General features: G+C 54.7%; 5 protein-coding genes across 5 annotated transcripts; 2 read left to right on the forward strand and 3 right to left on the reverse strand.

Annotated features, from left to right (window-relative positions):
* Window positions 1-1021: 1021 nt before the first annotated feature.
* JN550_002282 (uncharacterized protein) lies at window positions 1022-4261 on the forward strand (the record flags this gene model as incomplete). Its single annotated transcript, XM_049313560.1, has 4 exons — window positions 1022-1347; window positions 1423-1619; window positions 1674-3971; window positions 4035-4261. 4 exons carry the CDS (start codon window positions 1022-1024, stop codon window positions 4259-4261), a joined length of 3048 nt encoding a protein of 1015 aa, XP_049175573.1.
* Window positions 4262-5090: 829 nt separating this feature from the next.
* JN550_002283 (uncharacterized protein) lies at window positions 5091-5935 on the reverse strand (the record flags this gene model as incomplete). Its single annotated transcript, XM_049313561.1, has 2 exons — window positions 5091-5584; window positions 5644-5935. The coding sequence occupies 2 exons, from the start codon at window positions 5933-5935 to the stop codon at window positions 5091-5093; spliced, it is 786 nt and encodes a 261-aa protein (XP_049175574.1).
* A 2169-nt stretch (window positions 5936-8104) lies between these two features.
* Window positions 8105-9617, reverse strand: JN550_002284 (uncharacterized protein; the record flags this gene model as incomplete). The annotated part of the gene is made up of 2 exons (XM_049313562.1): window positions 8105-8574; window positions 8636-9617. 2 exons carry the CDS (start codon window positions 9615-9617, stop codon window positions 8105-8107), a joined length of 1452 nt encoding a protein of 483 aa, XP_049175575.1.
* A 278-nt stretch (window positions 9618-9895) lies between these two features.
* JN550_002285 (uncharacterized protein) lies at window positions 9896-10423 on the reverse strand (the record flags this gene model as incomplete). The annotated part of the gene is made up of 1 exon (XM_049313563.1): window positions 9896-10423. The coding sequence occupies one exon, from the start codon at window positions 10421-10423 to the stop codon at window positions 9896-9898; it is 528 nt and encodes a 175-aa protein (XP_049175576.1).
* Window positions 10424-15508: 5085 nt separating this feature from the next.
* Window positions 15509-17677, forward strand: JN550_002286 (uncharacterized protein; the record flags this gene model as incomplete). Its single annotated transcript, XM_049313564.1, has 6 exons — window positions 15509-15527; window positions 15600-15627; window positions 15684-15776; window positions 15840-16646; window positions 16710-16787; window positions 16846-17677. The coding sequence occupies 6 exons, from the start codon at window positions 15509-15511 to the stop codon at window positions 17675-17677; spliced, it is 1857 nt and encodes a 618-aa protein (XP_049175577.1).
* Between the last annotated feature and the right edge of the window lie 2462 nt (window positions 17678-20139).

Genomic DNA, 20139 nt, shown 5'->3' on the forward strand with positions numbered 1-20139 from the left:
AGGGGGCGAGAAGGATGGGGGAACTGCTTAGAGGGTTTTGCTACACAGTAGCAATATCACCCTTTGGTGGAGAAGGCGTAGGTAGATCGACGGCGATGAAAGGCAAGGCGATGTAACCCTTTTGGCTTAGGGCAGATGTAGGATAGTAACGAACCTCGATATAGGTAGAGGACAGGGACAGGGACAAGGACACGGACATGGACATTTGCGCAGGCAGGGAGAGCGCGGGGAATTCAAGGGCCTCGTGATGGGTGTCCAGTTTGGATGCCGAGAATGGCACCACGGTCACGGTATATACAAGATCACAGACTAAATTGATTCTTTTCACACGACCCACAAGAAGATTCGACTGTAGGTAACTAACATTCGTGAGAGGTGTCGTCGTCTGGAGCCGTGCCAAGCTTGACAACCTTGAGAGCCGAACCGGCCAGGGGACGGGGATCCCTGCAAGACCGGGGGCCAGAGAGCGCCACTTGGTGACGGGACGCTAGGCCGGGACGGGCAAGGCGGCCTGCAGAAAGGCGACGGGTGCCAGGGCTGCTTTTTGCCAGAGAGAGAGACCCGAAATCCCCAAGGCTGAGGAACGACGACATCAGCCAGAAGGGTTGTCGCTGTCCAGATCGCACAATTTTCTCTCGTTTTCCCTTGCCCCCCGCCCGACGCCTCCTGCTCGACGGCGACTGTCCCGTACTCGCCTGTGCGCCGGTCCATGTTTCGTCCTTGATTCGCCCGAAAGCGCTGGATGAGGCGCTCTTCTCCCGGTCTGCGCAACAGCTTCCGTTACGCAAGCCTTGCACGATCCATCACGACAGCGACCCTCGCCCGCTGTTTGCCAGCGCCCTGCATCAGACCCGCCCCGACGCCGCATCGTCCTCGCACCGCCGCCGCCCGGCCGCCCTTGCAGGCCCGTTTGCTGCCGTCGTTTGCCCGGCATCAATGCTGCAGCTTCTCGTCGCAAGCCGCTGAAGCGCAGTCGCAGCCGCAGAAACACCACACCTCCGTCGCCCACGCCGCCGCAGCCATGAACGGCGCAAGCTCGACCAAGCGCAAGGCCCCCTTCCTGGCCGAGGACCGCCCTCAAAAACACCGCTTCCTCGCCCCCAACGGCGGCATCGACTCGCCCGGCGTCAACACCCCCGACGTCGTGAGGGAGCTCGACGAACACGATGACCAGGACATGACCGCATACTTCCCTGTGCAGGCCGCCGACACGGCCGAATGGCAGGCTACTGTGGAGAAGGTCATTAGCAATGTTGTCTCTATCCGCTTCTGCCAGACATGCGCCTTCGATACCGATGCCGCCCTGACGAGTGAAGCGACCGGCTTTGTCGTCGACGCCGAGAAAGGGTATGTGGTTTGACAGCTGGCTGTCTTTGGCTACGCCATGAGGATATCTGCATAGACTGACCATGTGGCGTATAGTTACATCCTGACGAACCGTCATGTTGTCGGCTCGGGTCCCTTCTGGGGATATGTCGTGTTCGATAACCACGAGGAAGTCGACGCCTACCCCGTATATCGAGACCCTGTCCACGACTTTGGCATTTTGCGCTTCGATCCCAAGGCCATCAAGTACATGCCCGTCTCGGCCCTCGAGCTCCGCCCCGAATTAGCCAAAGGTAAACATTTGACCATCAGACCGCAACCTTGGGTCGCGCGCTAACATGACGCAGTGGGTATCGAGATCCGAGTGGTGGGTAACGACGCCGGAGAGAAGCTCAGTATTCTGTCTGGTGTCATCAGTCGCCTTGACCGGAATGCTCCCGAGTACGGCGAAGGATATAGCGACTTCAACACATGCTACTACCAAGCCAACGCCGCAGCGAGTGGCGGTTCTTCCGGCAGTCCCGTCGTGAACATCGATGGCCATGCTATTGCACTTCAAGCAGGAGGACGGTCCGACGGCGCGTCCACAGACTACTTCCTGCCGTTGGACCGACCTCTTCGAGCCCTGCGTTGTATTCAGCAAGGCAAGCCCGTTGAGCGTGGCACTATCCAGTGCCAATTCCTGATGAAGCCGTTCGACGAGTGCCGTCGCCTCGGCCTGACGTCAGACTACGAAGCTGCTGTTCGCAAGAGGTTTTCCAAGGCCACCAACATGTTGGTCGCCGAGATCGTTCTGCCCGAAGGCCCTTCTCACCTCAAGATCGAAGAGGGTGACGTCCTGATCAAGGTCAACGGAGAACTGCTCGCCGAATTTATTCCCCTGGACGACATACTTGATTCCAACGTTGGCAAGACGATTCGAATGACTCTACAACGTGGCGGTGAGGACGTGGAAGTCGAGCTTGAAGTCGGTGACCTCCACAAGATCACACCCGACCGCTTCGTCTCCGTTGCTGGGGCGAGTTTCCACAGCCTGTCCTACCAGCAAGCCCGCCTATACGGTGTCGCCTGCAAAGGTGTCTTCGTATGTGACTCTACGGGGTCGTTCCGCTTCGAATCGGCAGATAATGGCTGGATGATTCAGAGTGTGGACAAGAAGAAGACGCCGGATTTGGACACATTCATCGAGGTCATGAAGGGAATTCCTGACAGGAAACGCGTGGTTGTTACTTACAAACATCTTCGCGACCTTCATACTCTCAACACTACCATCATCAATGTCGATCGGCATTGGTCCACCAAGATGCGCCTTGCAACCCGAAACGACGTTACGGGCCTGTGGGATTTCCAAGACCTCGCAGACGCCATACCCGCAGTGCCCCCAGTCCGTCGGAAAGGCAAGTACATCCAATTGGAGCACACCTCGCATCCTGCCGTGGCCGACCTTGTACGCAGCTTCGTCCACGTCAACTGCACGATGCCCATGAAGCTAGACGGCTTCCCGCGCAACCGTAAGTGGGGCATGGGAGTAGTCATCGACGCCGAGAAGGGACTTGTCATCATCTCCCGTGCCATCGTTCCCTACGACCTGTGCGATATCTGGATAACCATTGCGGACTCCATTGTGGTAGAAGGCAAGGTTGTCTTCCTACACCCCCTGCAAAACTACGCTATCATCAAATACGACCCGGAACTGGTCGATGCTCCTGTCCAGAGCGCACGACTCAGCACCGAGAGTCTTACACAAGGTGCCCCAACGACTTTCCTTGGCTACAACAGGAGCGGCAAAGTGGTTCACGCTGCCACCACAGTCACCGAGATCACAGCCGTTGCTATACCTGCCAACTCCGGAGCGCCGAGATACCGCGCCACGAACGTTGATGCCATTACCGTCGACACCAACCTCAGCGGACAGTGTGGAAGCGGTGTTCTCGTCGATAAGGCCGGCACTGTGCAGGCGCTGTGGCTCACCTATCTCGGCGAGAGGTCGGCCCACAGTTCTCGAGACGAGGAGTACCATCTTGGTCTCGCAACGCCAACTTTACTCCCCGTCCTATCGCAGATCCAGCAAGGCAAGAACCCAAAACTGAGGATCTTGTCTATGGAATTCCGAGCCATCCACATGTCACAGGCCCGGGTTATGGGTGTGTCAGAAGAATGGATGGACAAGGTGTCGCATGTCAACAAACATGCCCACCAGCTCTTCATGGTGTCCAAGCGCACATTTGAGCGCGGGAACGAGCCCCAGGTATTGGAGGAAGGTGATGTCATCATCTCAATGAACGGGAAGATGATTACTCGTGTCTCTGAGTTGGACATCATGTACTCCCACGATGTTCTCGATGTCGTCATCGTCCGAGATGGCGAGGAAATGAGCGTGAAGGTTCCTACAGTATCAGCCGACGACGTCGAGACCGACCATGCCGTATCGTTCTGTGGCGCAATCCTGCACGCCCCTCACCATGCTGTTCGTCAACAGATCAGCAAGCTGCACAGCGAGGTCTACGTGTCCGCCCGGACTCGGGGTTCTCCAGCATACCAATATGGCCTCGCCCCAACCAACTTCATCACGCACGTCAATGGGAAGAAGACTCACGACCTCAAGGCATTCCTTGAGGCAGTCACCAAGATTCCCGACAATACTTGTAAGTCTTACCCACACCATTCCCTACCACTTGCATCCCACAAGACTAACACGATTCCTTCAGATTTCCGTCTCAAGGCCATGACCTTTGACAACGTGCCGTGGGTCATCACCATGAAGAAGAACGAGCACTACTTCCCCACCGTGGAGTGGATCAAGGACGGCTCCGAGGCGTGCGGCTGGAGGCGCGTGACGTACGAGGACAACGGCAAGGCCCACGACGGCGAGCCCTCGGAGGGCCTGCCCGTCGGCTCCGAGGATACCGGCGACATGGAGGAGGTTCTGGTCTGATCCCAGCAGACCTTGTGCAAAACATCGACAGCTTACGTGTTTGTGTGTGTTTATATGTACATCAAGAAAAAGTCAGGCGTGACACACCGAGGGGCCAGGCCGAGGCGAGCCTAGCCCGTGTCGATTGTAGATTTCCGAAGTAATATAGAACGGACCACGTGACTTTGAATCCATCACCTTGTTCCGGAAGCAGCATCCTGCCGGATTTGGTGTTTGATTGTGAAGCATGTCACAACATGTTCAACTGCACAAATCGAGTTGTCAATTATCCGACTGCCTATCCTCGGACTATCTTCAAAGCTTTTCCCAATACGCCCAGCCGGCAGCCCGCTCGGTACGTGGTATCTTTCGTAGCAATAAAAACCCATCCAACCCTGCAGATGTAGATTTCCCGGCACGCGCCGTTCTTGGCTCCGGGCTCCAGGTTTTTTTTTTCTCTTCTCTTCTCTTCCAACGTCGAACCAAAACCAGCAACCAAAAGTGGTACAAGAGTGAAACAAGGCGGCCAAGCACAGCTTGGCGAACCGGCCTTGGTGGAACAGAAAGGCTCTTAACAGGCGCTATGCTGCAAGGTAAACGGGGGTATCAATCAGAAATATAGGAAAAAAGCTTTGAGGGGGTTGGCGAAGAAGAAAGAGAGTACGGTTCATGACATCTCGATGAGCGCAAGTGATTTTCGTTTTTACACTTTTTTTATACCCCCCTTTCAGTCTCTCTTGTCAACTCAACTTCCGTCTCCAGTGTTGGCTCCATGAAGCGGGACTGGGATCCCGTCGGTCCCTCGGGCTTGTCATGGGTTCGCGGTGCCACACGTCGTACCGCAGAAAATTTAGAGCAGCGCGGCGAATCCGAGACCGGCCAGCACAACGGCTGCGCCCATCGAGCCTCGGAGGGTGGAAGCACCGGCCTGGACAGGAGTGGTCGAGACGGGCGACGAGGCAGTCGGCACGGAGCCGGTGCTCTTGGCAACCCCGGTGCTGTTGGTGGTGCCCACGGGAGTAGGGATCACAGTCTGGACGACCTGGCTGGTGTAGGTGGTGCACTCTTCGGTGGACGTCGTGGTGGTGGTGCCAGTGGCGCTGCCGTTTTCGGTGGCGACTGCTGCATTGCTGGTGCTGACGGCCTCAGAAGCAGACGACGTCACAGCAGCGGCGGATGAAGATGTAGCCGCCACACTGGAAGATGTTGACGCGGGAACCTGCGACGACAAGCCCCCGGTGACACCGAACTGTGCGGCACAATCTGCAGTCGACAGGCCGTTGGGGCAGCACCATGTGGCGCCTGCCGAGTCGGCAGAGCAGTAGTAGCCAGCATCGCAAGAGTCTATGATAGAGGGTCAGCACGATGGCTCTGGAACGCAGGGGTTACTTGATAGATCCTACCTCCGCTGCCGTTGGGACAGCAAGTCTGCGAGGTGCCGACATTGAAACAGTGGATCTGAGAGTCGGTGGAAGCGCACTGCTCGAATCCAGCTCCACATGCCTCAGCGCAAGTTGCACCAGTTCCGCAAAAGGTCGTGTCGGGCTGGTAACCGCCGTCCTCCTGGCGGCGCCCGAGCATGCTCCTGAGAGACATCTTCGCGAGCTCCGGCTTGTACGGTTTCTTTGCGGCCTCGGCCACCGCCTGGCCGGCAAGCGCCAAGATGGCGACGGTAGATGCAGCGCGGAATAGCATTGTGTTGTTAGTGTTGTGGGTCGAGGACGATGAGAAGAATGAGAAGGATGGACTTTCGAAGCGGCCGGAAGAATATTTCCAATGAGAGACTGAGAATGAGAAGAAGCGAGTGAACGCGCAAAAGAGCGACTGATGAGTGAAGGATAAGATGCTATCGAGTTCCAACGACCACACGTGCTATGCCTTGGGGAGCAGTGTCAGAGACAAGAGGAACGGCCCGCGGGCTTGAGCGTCTACATATATCTGAGGGAAGGGGAAAGGCACGGCCGACCGGGGTAGGCGAAAATGGAGCACTGAGTTGGTCAAAGAAAGCTTGGAATAACAAGCTGCTGTCCCACTATGGCACCAAGCGCAGAGAGACCGTGATACAGGCCAAGCCCGGTACGGAGTATATAATGTGAAACTCTGGACCAGTCGGCCACTTCGGATGTTTGCTGTTCACTTGAACGTGCGCTTGGGTGATTGTTTGCAGCGATGACTACCTCTTTCGGAGACCTGAGTTCTTACACACCTCAACGTTCCGACATCCAGGTTATCTGAGATGGGCGCTGCAGCTGGGAGGTGGGAGGTGTCACCGGGACACACAACATGATCGGGTGGGTCTCTTTTAATTTAACGTCCACGTCCTCCGTCCGCGCGCGGGAGCCCCAGGGCGACAACGACAGGGCCAAGGACAGTGTAAGGAGGCAGGCCCTCATCTACACCCACGTAAATGAGGCCCAGCGTAGAGTGCGCTTCATTTAGGCTCGTGACAGTGTCCTTGATAGGCATAGATTGCCGGCGGGGGAGGCTGGCCGAGTATGGCAGTTAGTCACCACCGTCGGCCTGCCGAAGGACATTGGCCACTCCGGGGCATCAGCTGTCTCTTGCGAGGCAAGCCAAGTGGTCGAAACAAAAGAAAACATGTTTGTGTTTCGAGCAGGTTCCCACGATGGCCTCCTGGCGAATATCCCCGCTGAGGTGAACCGCCGTATTGGATCAGAGGGGCTGTTGCGGCCAGCGACACGCAGGTCCCGCGTGGTCGCTCATGCATTATGGGCGCTTACCGCAAGAGGGGTCGTGGAGCGGCAGAGTCCATTGAAATGAAGGCGGCGTCAGCTCGTCAAACAGTGGCATGGGTTCGGGGAGTGCCAAGAGGGGACATCGTGAAATGAGTGGGAGTCGATAACTTAAGTTGAAGAAAGGTGGCCAGGGGGGGTCGCCGGGCGCCCGCGGCAGACTTGCATGCAGAGTGCACCCTGAAGTTCCATGAGTTGAGTTACTGGACCCCATTCAATTTAACGATCGTCAGGCACAAGGCCCAATTGGTCATAGCGGAGCGCCGTGATTCGCCGCCATAATTAAGGCCCTTGCCTAGGCCGTTTCAGATCTCCAGTAACATAAGTCACATAGTAAGTAAGTAAGGTTAGTTTGTAGGCACTCGCCAGCCAAATGCAACGCTGCAAATCCCCCGGAAAACGCTAGGTAGCATGGATGCTGTTCGCTACCTGCGATCCAACGCGTGTGGCTTGCAGCACAGCGCAGCGCACGAGCACTGGCTCCCGGCTCGCTGCATTTCACTTGGGAATCTCCGAATGGCCTCATGCCTTCCAGATCGTTCATCCGATATGCTGGAAGTGATGCCTCCCGTTTCCCGTCGGCCTTGGCGCCTTCTTAAGATTGGTTATGCGCTAGGGCCGATTTCCCTCAATGCGCATTCACGTTCGATCCACCAGACGAACCTGAACTGCCACGGAGACGGGTCTGTCGCCGTCCAACGCCTCTCGTAAGTCGGCACTGGATTGCTGCTTGCGTGCTACATCGCAAGAACACGTGTCGAAATGCATCGCTGGGTTGCTGCTGTACTACGGCAAACATGCGGTCCTGCGGATCAAGTGAAAGTCTCATTGATAAAGTGAGGGAACAGTGAGTTTCATGACTATTCTGCTCAGCAGCCAAATGTCCAAGTTGAGTCACTCTGCATGCACGACGCCTCCATAGTGAATAGTTTCAACGTAATATTATGTCTATCTCTGATTATATATATATCTTAAGAGTCTAGAGCCAACCATAGAGGGTCCGTTATTGGGTATCGTTTGCCTCGTTATTCATCCTCCCAGCACGAGCAGCCATACATTGCAGTCCCTGCCCGCGTACATAGATAGTAGTAGATCATACAGAGCAGACTCTTTATGCGATCTGCTGGACCTGTTGCTTGGTGCCGAAGCTGTCGTCTCTCGACGGGTCGCCAATGGTGCCGTGCTCGTCGGTGTATCCGATACGGGTCTCGCGGAATCCGTCGAGCTCGCGCTTCCAGGGGTTGATGTTCAGGAAGATGGGGAAAGCAAAGGCCACGATGAAGCCGATCAGGGGCACGCTCATGGCGATGTGGTATCCCTTGTGGTCGGCCAGAAGTCCGGTCAAACTGGGGAACAGCGCACCGCCACTGACGGCGGCGACAATCCAACTGCTACCGCGCTTGGTGTGACGTCCAAGACCACGGATGGACAGGGTGAAGATGGTGGGGAAGATGCAGGACTCGAAGAACAGGACCAAACTGAGCATGGCGACACCGCCCTCTCCCTTGATTCCGATGGCCAGGCAGATGAAGAGCATGATCATGGTCATGAAGAGCATGAGGACCTTGCGAGGCTTGAAGTCTAGTAGCGGAAACAGGTTAGCTTTCTCATTCATCCGTATAGTTGGGTAAAAGAGACTTACACATCATAGCACCGGCAGCAGCGAAACGACCGATGGCAAACAGGCCCTGGGCAATGGCGAAGCGGTCACTGGCGACGGCGTGCGTGACACCGGCACTCTCGACTGTGTAGCTGATGAAGTTGGCAGCAACACCGACCTGGGCGCCGACGTAGCAGAACTGAGCGGCGACACCGAAGAAGAGCTTGTACTGCTTCTTCAGCGGCTTCTCGGTGTATCCGGTGAGCTCGGTGGTCTGCTCGGCCTGCAGCTCCATGTCGGCATCCGTAACTTCGGGGATAGGCGCGAAGAAGAAGACAATGGCCAGCAGGAAGACGAAGGCAGCAATTCCCAGGTAAGTCCACTGGACCTTGGTCAGATCGCCGTCGGTCGTGTTGGCGAAGAAGACACGGCTGGCGAGCAGCGGAGCCACGACGGAACCAATGGCCTGGAAGGACTGGGACAGCTCAAGACGGAACTCGGACAGTCTCGGGGGACCGCAGGTGGCGATGAAGGGGTTGGCGCTGGTCTCAAGGGTCGAGAGACCGGAGCCGACAATGAAGAGGGATCCGCAGAAACCGGGGAATGACCGGTAGACGGCCGAGGGCCAGAACATCAGAGCGCCGACACCGTAGATGCAAAGTCCGGTGATGAAGGTCCATCGGTAGCCGAACCTTCTGACGATCCAACCGGAGTAGGTCAGGGGGCCGATGAAGTAGGCACCGAAGTAGGAACCCTGGAGGCCACCAGCCATGGCGGCCGTAATTCCTAGTGAGGTCTGGAACTTGGCGTTCAGGACATCGAGCAGGCCATATGCGAATCCCCAAAGGAAGAAGAGGATGGTGACGAGGGTAATGGGGAAGATGGACTGTCTAACAGTCAAGGCGGAAGCACCTGTCAAGCCTGTGTTGGTGACATTCTTGCGGTTTGCCATAGCCTCAGCATTGGAAGGGTGACGTTGGTCGTGGACCTCCACTGCCGTGGGCTCCTGGCGCTTGCCGAACATTGTGAGTGATTCGTATGTGAGTGTATAAGAGGGTTGGGTCGGTCCGAGAAAGCTTAAGCCGGGGCAGGGAAAGCTGGCGGAATGCTCAGGACTTAGACCCGAGGCGGAGGGCGAATCAGGCGGGAGGGAGAAGAGTCGATGATGGAGAGACAGGAATAGGAAAGATTTTCATCGTGGGAGAGAGCTGCCTCTTTATCCTCGCCCGACATGTTGGGACTCCTCCCCCAGGATATGCGACCCCATACCACAGTAGTCTCGACGCAGGACCACATAATCGCTCAGCACCATTGCGACGAGTCAAAACGCGGGGCCCCTTGAATGCGGTGGACACGGTGAAGGAGCATCTCCAGGCCTGCGAGAGCCTGGGCGGTCCAAACGCTCCCATGGGGAAGATTGTTTAGTCCCTCTTTGCGCACTAGGAGAGGACTATACTGAGATGTTTTGAACCAGAACCACGCAGCTGGCGTGCGAGCAATCAGAGAAGGGCCGAATGAGAGATCCCCCACGGGCTGGACAGCGGGCCTACTGCGAAAGGGGCAACGCCAACTGGCGCCCAGCCCAATCAAGGCCTCGCTCGACGGTGCTAGGCCAGCTTCTGCCCGGTAGCCCTCGCCCTGGCCGGCAGTTGAGGCTAACGTCAAGCGCTGGATTAGGCGTGGTCTGGTCGCGCTATACCCACGCGGGGTAGCCGCTTTCAGCCTCCAACCCCGTGGGATGTGAGATTCGAGCGATGAAAATGGCGTGAGCCGCTGGGGGCAGATACTGCCAAACGGCCCATGACTCGTCTGGTGAGATGCCGTGCCCATTGCGCTGTTTCTAGCGACGGGCTGCCCATCCACCGGTCAGGACAAGTCGCGCAGGTGGCTTACTGTTGAGCTGTCCGTCCGTCTTCACGGCTTGGCTCCCGACTCGGGTGGCAGAGTTTTGCAAGCCACAAGCTGGGTGGGAAAAGTTTTCTACGAATTCTCGTTCGATATGCCTGGATACAACCCTTGCCGTCTCTACTCCGCGACACGGGGTCCATTGCAGGCAGCATCCGAGCAAGACTCCAGCGCAGCCCAGTTTTCCCCCCGGACTCTGAGATCTGGAGTCTGGAGTTGATAGGGGATCTCGGCGCTTTTGTGGGTCACATCTGGATGCTCAACGCTGGGGGAACGTGGGCCAAAGGGGCCTAGACGTGTGTTTTTCTGCCCAGACTAATTACCATTGGGGTGGCTCCCCGTCAGTAGTTCGAACCATGCGCGACGCTTTTTCTCAGCTGTGTTCCAGAAGAACTCCCGTTCTAAGCAATTGCATCCTGGGCCTAACGTGCGTGTCGCCAAACGTCATCTCTGCATCAGGAGCGGGCCGGGACCGACACGTCGATCGCTAAGGAGAGCCACGTGAGCTAAGACTGCTGTGGCGATTTGCAAGCGATGCGGCTCTCTGCGTGGCCGGTGCCGCTAGTCAAACCTACCACACTGTTGGGCGTCGAGTTCTCGGCTTTACTTTTACTTGGCAAAGAATCGGTCTCGTGAGCCTTGGCCGTAGGGCAGGCTAGATCCTGTCCGCCATGAAGCTTGGGGGTATAGTGCTCGACGCTTGTCGACAATAAATTGAATGGTGACGGTGACGGGAGCCCAGGCGTATGGAGTTTTTGCTGGCTCTGTGTCACGCTCATCAACCATAGGATGCCATCTGGCCCTCTACGTCTCCCTAAATCGCAAAGCCAGCACGCTTTCTCCGCATACCTTGATACTGCCCCCCGCAATATGATATTCTCTCCACGATCTAAGCTGGCTGACTACTGCAATCTAGCCAGCCGCAACCATGCTGGGGCTTGGAGCTGGAGATGGACACACGTCAATGTGGATTTCAACGAGTAAAACCCCAATCTCCTCCCAGCGGCAATGGGAAAAGGCTGAAAATATGCCTGATCAACGGCAGTCTCGCGGTGCTAGGAGTATTTGCAGCTTGCCCAAATGGGGGCTTCCAAAGCCGCCGAGAGGTTGTCTGTGAGTCAAAAGAGGAAACGCCCAGAGAGGGCTAAGGTGTCTCTACATTCATCTCCGGATTGAAAAGTTCCTGCTTGCCAAGGCGGATGGCCTTCATGACTCAAAGGGGAAACCCCCAGATCGGAGCAAGCAACTATTGCACTTAGCTTATACGCTTTTAGATCGTGGCGAGTCTTGGAAGATCCACCCTGGACAACAAGGCTAAGAGTTTGATCCCCCAACAAGGTCAGTCTTGATACATGCAATTTGGTAAGCATACATGCTTCCTGGGATAATGTAAGTTAGTGGTTCCCAGGGTCGCTGCCACTTAGTTACTGTTGAACAATCCTCTTGGCTTATTCAAACCATACGGTGAATACATGTTCGAGAGTCACGGCTGTGGGGTGTACGAGTATCTTTTTCAGATATTGGTGTTGCGCGCAGCAAATATTCGCCAACAGTAGGGGTAATTTGAGTCTCTCAAAGGTTGTGTAATTGCGATTGATAATGGATATGAGAGCAATGCCATTGACCTTGGCCTATAATTTGACTTCTTCTAAGGAGAACCTCGTAGCATAAGACTAACAAATGTCTCAGCCCTCTTCTCCTCTCCAAGCATCTTTCAAAAGCATGCAGTTAAGCTTGGTATTAGACCTGCCTGTGTTCCATCTGAAAGAGTAGTGACGTGATTAGGGCCATGCAGTAAGTCTGTCAGATTCAGTCTTGATGCATGAACGGTAGAATAGCCAAAGACCTGGATTGTGTGATTGCGTAGCATCCTATGAAGCAAACAGTGGCCCATCCATGTATCTCCTCTAGCAATCAGAGGGCTAGCCGGTGTGGAAACATTCGCATGAAATAGGTACAAAAACATCACAAACACACTTCAGCGTATTATTGACTTACTTGATCGTAACAATCTCCAACACAGATTGCCCTTCATGTCTCTCGAGATGGAATTTCGCTAGTTGCCACTTGGTGTGCTTTTAGTGGTATATGAGGAAGCCAGGATAGTGGAAATCTTGAAGCAGCCAGCTGATTCCTTGAGTCGCCATGGAAGGCGAGTCATGACTTCTTCGGACGCAGTCTGGAGCTCAGGATACTTATCATGTGGCAATTGCAAGCTGGGTCAACACCGTTGTTCATTGCTATCGTAGCTGGTGTTATACGGTGGCAATGTAACCACCAGACAGGATTTGCCACTTTGAGGCAGATGCGCATGAGAGACGGGCCTGGTGACTCCGTCGGCGTTAATGCTGACTGCGTCGCTGCTTCCCTTGTCCAAACTGTGAAACTCGGCGGTCTAGTCGGGGACCAGTCGGGGACTGTTGTCGGCGCTCAAAGATTGTTGATGTAGCCCAACTAGGGCACGGATGTACATGTTTAACTTGCAGCCGTCTACCATGATTTGCAAGAGAGGCTTGCAAGGCATGCAAGGCGAGTCTGTGCCCACCCTAGCACTGGTCGAAATGCCCCTTGGGAGAACGTGTATATCTGAAGACGTGTTGGATGAACTGGTGGCTCAGTGGGATCGCTACCAATGAAGACAATCTTTGTCTTAAGAAAAAGGTTGGGTTGCCCTGCTCACTCGTCTGGGTGCACCGTCATGAGGAGTGGACCGGTATAGGACGCGACTTCAAGGTAGGTCGTGTATAATGGATGTCTATGCGCCGCCTCCCTATCAATCGGCCGTGCAAGCGCTGGGACTGCTTAGTCTCGATGCAGCAGCTGGATTGACCAGACGGAGTTGCCGTAAATGCGACCATCACACCTGACGTATGCAACATCGGCCAAGAGTCAAGTTGACCGCCTGTTTTCGGAAACAGCGGAAGTCAAGAAGACCTCAAAGACGGCATGGGGTTCGTGGGTGCATGATGGGGAGGTAGTCGGGATATGAACGCAGACGCGGAAGTAGTTTGTAGACATGACAAATGTTTCATAAGACGGTCAGAGGCTGCGAAGTGAGCTAGAAATGAAGTCGACAATAGGGCTGAGCTGGATGACGACAGAGGTGGATGAGATAAGCAGACGCGCGCGAGGCCTTGCACCCGGCTGGAACTTCCGGATCGGCCCACACACATACGGGGGGGCCTGCATGAGAGGTCTCGACGATGGGTATTACCCCAGCCGTTCCTTGGCTCCCACACTCGCGGGACAGCGCCATTACAACCCAATGACAAAAGCTGACCGAGCCTAGGTACCTAGGTAGTTTAGTAATCTGGGGCTTCCCCGTCGCAACGGAGGACGCGACGGTATCTGCTCGCAGCTTCCAATATACTCTTTTCCATGTGGCCCAACAGCCTTGATTCCTTACAGCCGAGAGCTGGGTCTGATTACGAAGGGCAGTCCATGTCACACGAGATGGCTTGCATGTGGGGCCATCCATGGACTTGGGTGAAGAATAGTGCCATGTCAGGACAAAATTGACCAGCTGCGCCTCTGCTAAAAGTATTCCGTGCACTGCCGGCAATAGCTATACAGGTCACGGGACAACAGTTGCGCAATTCAGGCATGGCATCTCCTCGGAAAGTAGGAATTGCTATTCGTAGCAGCATATCCCGAGCTGCAGCCTCGGCCAACGCAGTCATTCACGATCTTGATCGTACCACCATACCATCGTGGAAAGTATGGGCGAACCCGGCTTTGGCCGAACACAAACACCGATAATACCGACTGTCGCCCGCGATCAAGTGTTCTTTGACACACTATGTATGTCCTGACCGCATCGGCGTATGAATGTATTGCTTGAAAAGAATGACTCCGACCGTACAAAACTGGCTGTATAACCAGATGTACACTCTGACTCATCAAGGGACGTGCTGTAGCTGAGTTGGGGCGGAGCTTGCGCATTCTGGGAGTACCCATACACCATTTTCCGCATCTACACTAGTACCGGCCCTGCATGCGCTCCACCTCGCAAGACGCTATGCTGACATATACGCACCAGAAGCTTCATGATAAAGCGCGATCCAAAAAGTTGATTCTTCTCTACATAGTATGCATTCACTTTGCATGATATACCACGTCGAATCTCGATGGGCCTGCCTACACGGATCAGACCCCATAACACGTGACACATAACATGGGTCCTGCTATCGTCGCCTTACCGGCGCTACTGCAATGCCAAGCCTATACGGGGTCTGAACTATTCCTACTCCTGTCCCTGGTTCCATATTCAAGAAGCTGGCGCGCTGCACCATGCAAGACATGGACAACCTGGGCTATCCGACACCAGTTGCAAAGTTTATGACGCAAGGTCCCTGCATTGACGATTGGCATACGCACGCCATGGAGATCTGCTGCAGGTGCCGGTTGGATACTCGGACCAGACGAGGTCACGTTCCAAACGTGGACCATCCCACCTGTCAACGTCCGCAGGCGGCAGTTATAGACGCACTGCTCCCTACACGGATTTGTCATGTGTAGCTAATCAAGCTGGTCCTTTCTTCGGTAGCCATGCAGTATGATGCCCAACCTATCAACTGGGAGTTGTTGATATACATGTGGTCGTCTCATATCATACAAGAGCTACGCATCAGAGTATTCAAGACCAGGGTACCTATACACTTGAGATAGCACCTGCAAAAGATAGTGCCCTGCACTTTCCCCTTAAACAGGAACAGCTATTTATCCACTCTGGATCTCTTTTGTTACATTGGCAGCATTCTGACTCTGGCCACAGGGGCAACAGGAGGCTGAGAGACGCAAGGCGGAAACCTGTTGCTACGTGTGCCACCCAATAAGATCACGGGTGGCATATTCGCGTCAGCTTTATAAACCTGCCTTGCCCCGGTTCGAGGTTCGTCTTCGTCATCACAGTCTTGATATCGGCTTGAGCTGACACATTCCAGGGACATCGATTGCCCATTGCGCGATAGCGGAAGAGCGGGAAGCAGCCTCTTATCAACGTTAGCACCCATGAATTACACCCGGAAAAGTATGGTTCCTACTATCCTGACCTGAAACTAGCCCATCTGTTTGAAATAGCTGCTGACATGAACGACTTCAGGGGCTCTTCTGGCTTGCGACTTCTGCAGGTATGCCAGCCATTTATCTTACCCCCAGGAACACCACGTGTTAAAGCAAGCCCTAGGCACAGGAAGAGACGATGTGATGGCCAGAGGCCGTGCTCGACATGTCGTGATTCGAATGCCGATTGCGTGTACAAGGAATTGCCATATGATCGGTGAGCCTTTCTGTTTCTTATGTCTGGCGAGATATCGAGGCTCATGCCACTAACATTCGACAGTATCGAAGATGCCAGCCCCTCTGCTGTCGTTGACCGCCTGGCACGGATAGAAGCTCTTTTAGAGCAACAGGGCCAGCAGCTCCGTCACCTGAGCACCAGTTCGACACCTACAACTACCTCCGTGGTCCCCCTAGATTACTCACCGTCCCCATTGTTCCCACAACCCACAGAATTTACGGATTATCCACCACAGACACTCTTTGAAAACCCGACCGAGACACCGAATTTCCTTATACCAAAAGGTCACACGACATTAGCCACAACTCTTCTCTCTGTTCCCCAAGTAAGAGATATTCTCGGCGACTACCCTAGAGACTATTTTTACAACATAGAGGAAAGCCAAGGCTTGCCGCCCGTCCTTGACAACCCTCGAAGCGATCGTCAGGCGTGGCCAGCTTTGCGGCCCAATGTACTGAACAAGCTGGCGGCAAACTACTTTCAAAACGTGCACCCCCATCATCCCCTGTTTAATCCCAACACTTTTCGACAATGGCAAACGCAACTATTGAAGAAAGAACCCATCGAAGACGCGGTAGCAGCATTGTGCCTCTGCGTGTACGCACTTGGTAGCGTGACTTCGCCGCAAGCTTCAGCGCCGGGAGCCAGCGACGAAGTCCTTGGGATGAATTACTTCAAGCCTGCACTAGCCATCATCGTACACGAACACACATGGAATCTCAAGCCGGACCTGGCGGTCTGCCAAGCACTTCTACTCGCTGCGTCATACTTTTCTCATCTCGGACGGCCTCTGCACTGCTGGCGACTCTCTTTCTTCGCGTCGCAGAGGTTTCTACACTATATGGAGATGTAAGAAAAACAGTCGAGACTCGATCATCCCCCCGCGGGAGGAAGAAGCTAACGAATATCTAGTCGGCGCGGCCAGGACCCCTATTCACAATGGAGCGAGACGGAGCTCCGCATCTTCTGGCAGTGCTTTCTAGACGACTGGTGCGTTCGCACCTTTCACCAACCTCAAACCTACCGCTAACCAAAGAATCCATGACAGCAACCGCGCCGAGGACCTGGACGTCCTGCGGAGTGGGATGGAGCCACTGGGCGACAAGATGCCGCTGCCGCACAGCAGCGACCCGAGCGACCACGAGGAGACGATCCACTTTATCGCCGAGATTGCGGTGCGGCGGCTGATGAACCGCGTGCAAAGCTCGCTATACAATCCCGAGACCGAAGGCATGACGGGGGGCCACGCCGTAGGGGCCGCGATCGACCCGGCCATCGCCTGGCAAGGGCTCAGCCTGCCCAAGCTGCTCGCGCTCAGCTCTGAGCTCGACCGCCAGCTCGAGCAGTGGCACGCCTCTATCCCCGACTACATCCGCCCGCCGCGCGGCGTCGAGATCATCCCATCAGACCGCGGCCGCGTGCTGCGTATGCGCTACTACGCCACGCGGCACATCATCCACCGGCCGTTCGTCATGTACGCCGTGAATCAACAGCAGCAGCAGACACAGCAGCTGCTATTGCCACAGCGAGGCAGCAGAAGCGGCGGTGGCGCGGGCTTGCCGGAACCCCTGCCGCCCGTCGTCCTGGAGAAGTGTGAGGTCTGCATCGAGTCGTGCGTCACTTACCTGTACAACGCCGTCGAGATGCTGGACCGGCGCTCGCCGTACCTGTGGACGATCGCGCAGAGGTGCATGGCGTGTCTGCTCGTGCTCATGCTGACCGAGGGCTGCGAGCCGCTGCGCCAGTTTGTGCCGCCCATGGAGCCGTTGCGTGCCAGCGTTGTGGCCAAGGTCAAGCGCTGGGCCGTCCCGGGTTCGAGTTTCGAAGCGCAGGTGGCGATCCTGGAGGGTCTGGTGTTCAGGGACGGGCGCGAGGCTTAAGCGTGCTATCTTGGGTTGTACGATTAGAGAATGGTGCGAAGAGTTGGATCCATTCGTGCAGGGTTTGAATGCAACGAAGGCAGCCTCTTGCTCGATGATAGACTTATAGAAAAATCTAGCTCTTTTCGCCATCGCTCGACTTACCTCATTCTTTGCTTCGTATCTGAACCAATCGGCATTGGGTCAACATTGGTTGAATCCATATGGTATGTTTATTTATTGCATGCTGTCAGGGTTCGGTTTTAATCAGGCAACGAGATCAGAACGCAAGCAGTGGCGATATCAGTTCAGTGGACGCGTTTGAACGTCGAATAGAAATTGAGCATTTGACGACTTTACTATAATTGGCGTAGTATTATGAAATCGCCTCTGCACCTGCATATCTTGCACTTACATGCTTGCCCTTGAAAGGCAAACGTCGCGGTGGCAGAAATTTGGATAGGTGGCAAAGCTGTGCTACCATTCAATAGGTCGCTTGCTATCTGAACTGTAACTCGCCTCACTCGTCGTGGGCATATTATACCGTAGTCGTCTGCCCCTGTGGCAGATTATACCACAAGCCTCCGCATATGGACTCTTTCACCACATCGTAATGGAACGACTTGTTGTGTGATAGGTGGTTAGGTTGCAGAGTCGGAGATAAGTGATATTATCTCGCATATATGCATCGGTGTTTCTGCACATAAGCGAACGCGCGAACGTTTGGCAGTACTTGCAGATTCGCGTGCATACGGCGACGCCGCCCGATGCTTCCGGGGCATCACGACTGCGCTGGGGACGTTACACGGCATGCTGAGCATTAGATGTGCACGTTAACCCAGCCTGCTTGAAGTAGATGCGATTGACGGCTCGCGTAATAAAAACTCTTTAAACTCCTCGCCCAAAGTTTAGTAAAGATCAAAACTCGATTCAACGCCAACTTCAAGCTACCAAGTCTCTCATCAGCTGCATAAAGATGAAAGGGCGGTTACATTCAATGTGATTTACAGTCCTCAAACGATGCGCGAAGAAGTGGCGTAGTATGATAGCACTCAATGAGAATGTCCATAAAATCACACGAGTAATAGGATACCCATATATTATGCATCGTGCTTACGAGGTGCCATGGGGGCCTCAATAACTGCACTATGTGTCGCCCTTCCGTTAATGCTCAAGCCGGGCGGGGGCCATGATATAGCTTCATCATTCCTTACAACAGAAATACACTGTCAGACAACGCAGGAGATGTGTCAACGAGACGTTGTGATCAGTGGATGGATGAGAAAGACATGATTCTCTAAAAGGATAAAAGAAGCTGACTTTATATCAGTCCCTCTGCTGTATTAAATAATATTTTCCACACCGACTTGGCTGTTTCTCAGCGCTGTGGACTAATTTCGCAGCAGAATAGGAGTAAAGCCTCCAATGCCGCTTGGCCACATAAGAACGCAATATCATTATCTTGACTGCAAGGGCGCCAATAGTGAAAGAGAGCGGCTGACGGGCGCCAACAACTTGGCAACATCTGGTTAAGTAGTTCAACGACTCCCCACTGAACCATTGGCTAGTAGCTGCCCGTTTGCGCAAAATAATATTACCTCCGGCCAAGCCGTTGGCCGACTAGAAAGACTTCTTGAGCGTTAAAACCAGCCAGCGGCTTCTCTAGCTTCACAGCATATGTCGCGTAATCTTTCCACGAAAGAAGCTGTTGCGTCAATAACCTGCTGACACATCGCTCTCATTGTGCTCGCTTCTTCTCGACGAAGGTTTATGTTCAAACCATATTCCATAATTGCCTTCTGCAATATGAGCAGGGGCCTCTCCGAAGCACTCTCAAGACAGTGCCGTGTCTTATAGAATAGCTGGTGGCTGTTACCACATGGGCTACTGATGTTAACACACAACAGCAGCTACCGCTGCCCACAACGAACTTAGGCCCCCGGTCAGCATCGTTCGTAGATCTTACATATTGGTATGACACAAGACGAGCCTTTTCATCCCGATGCGGGGAAACCCAGTGGCTGTTTGTCTTGCCGCCTGGTGCTGCAGCCGCATGCTATGTGGTAGGGCGAAGGAATTGGCTCACGCATCTAGGGCTCCTCAGGGCTTTGACACAGGACGCTGACTCGGATCTGTCCATGGGATCAGTGACCAGGTGTGAGTGGCCGTGCCAGACTGTCGGGTTTGCGACTGCTCAGCTATGTACGGAAGTGGGCTCCATGAGCGCTTCGCGCAGATGGACAGGCACGAGGTCGCAAATGGTGCGCGAGCGAGCCAGGCCCAATTTGCTTAATAATTTAGTCCTAATTCTAGACTTGGAGTTAAGCTTAACTAGCGCAGGCTTAGATCTATACCACAGTAGTACGATCGCGACCCCCAAAGGGCTTAGTCGCCCGGCGCTAAGCATATCCTCCCGGGGTCACGAGAGTCTAGCCCCCCTGAACCTCTCTACGAGGGTGTCAGGTCCGAGGGCTGAGGGTCTG

This window comes from Neoarthrinium moseri (genome assembly GCF_022829205.1).
Source record: "Neoarthrinium moseri strain CBS 164.80 chromosome Unknown scaffold5_Wmoseri_CBS_16480, whole genome shotgun sequence".
NCBI classification, from domain to species: domain Eukaryota; kingdom Fungi; phylum Ascomycota; class Sordariomycetes; order Amphisphaeriales; family Apiosporaceae; genus Neoarthrinium; species Neoarthrinium moseri.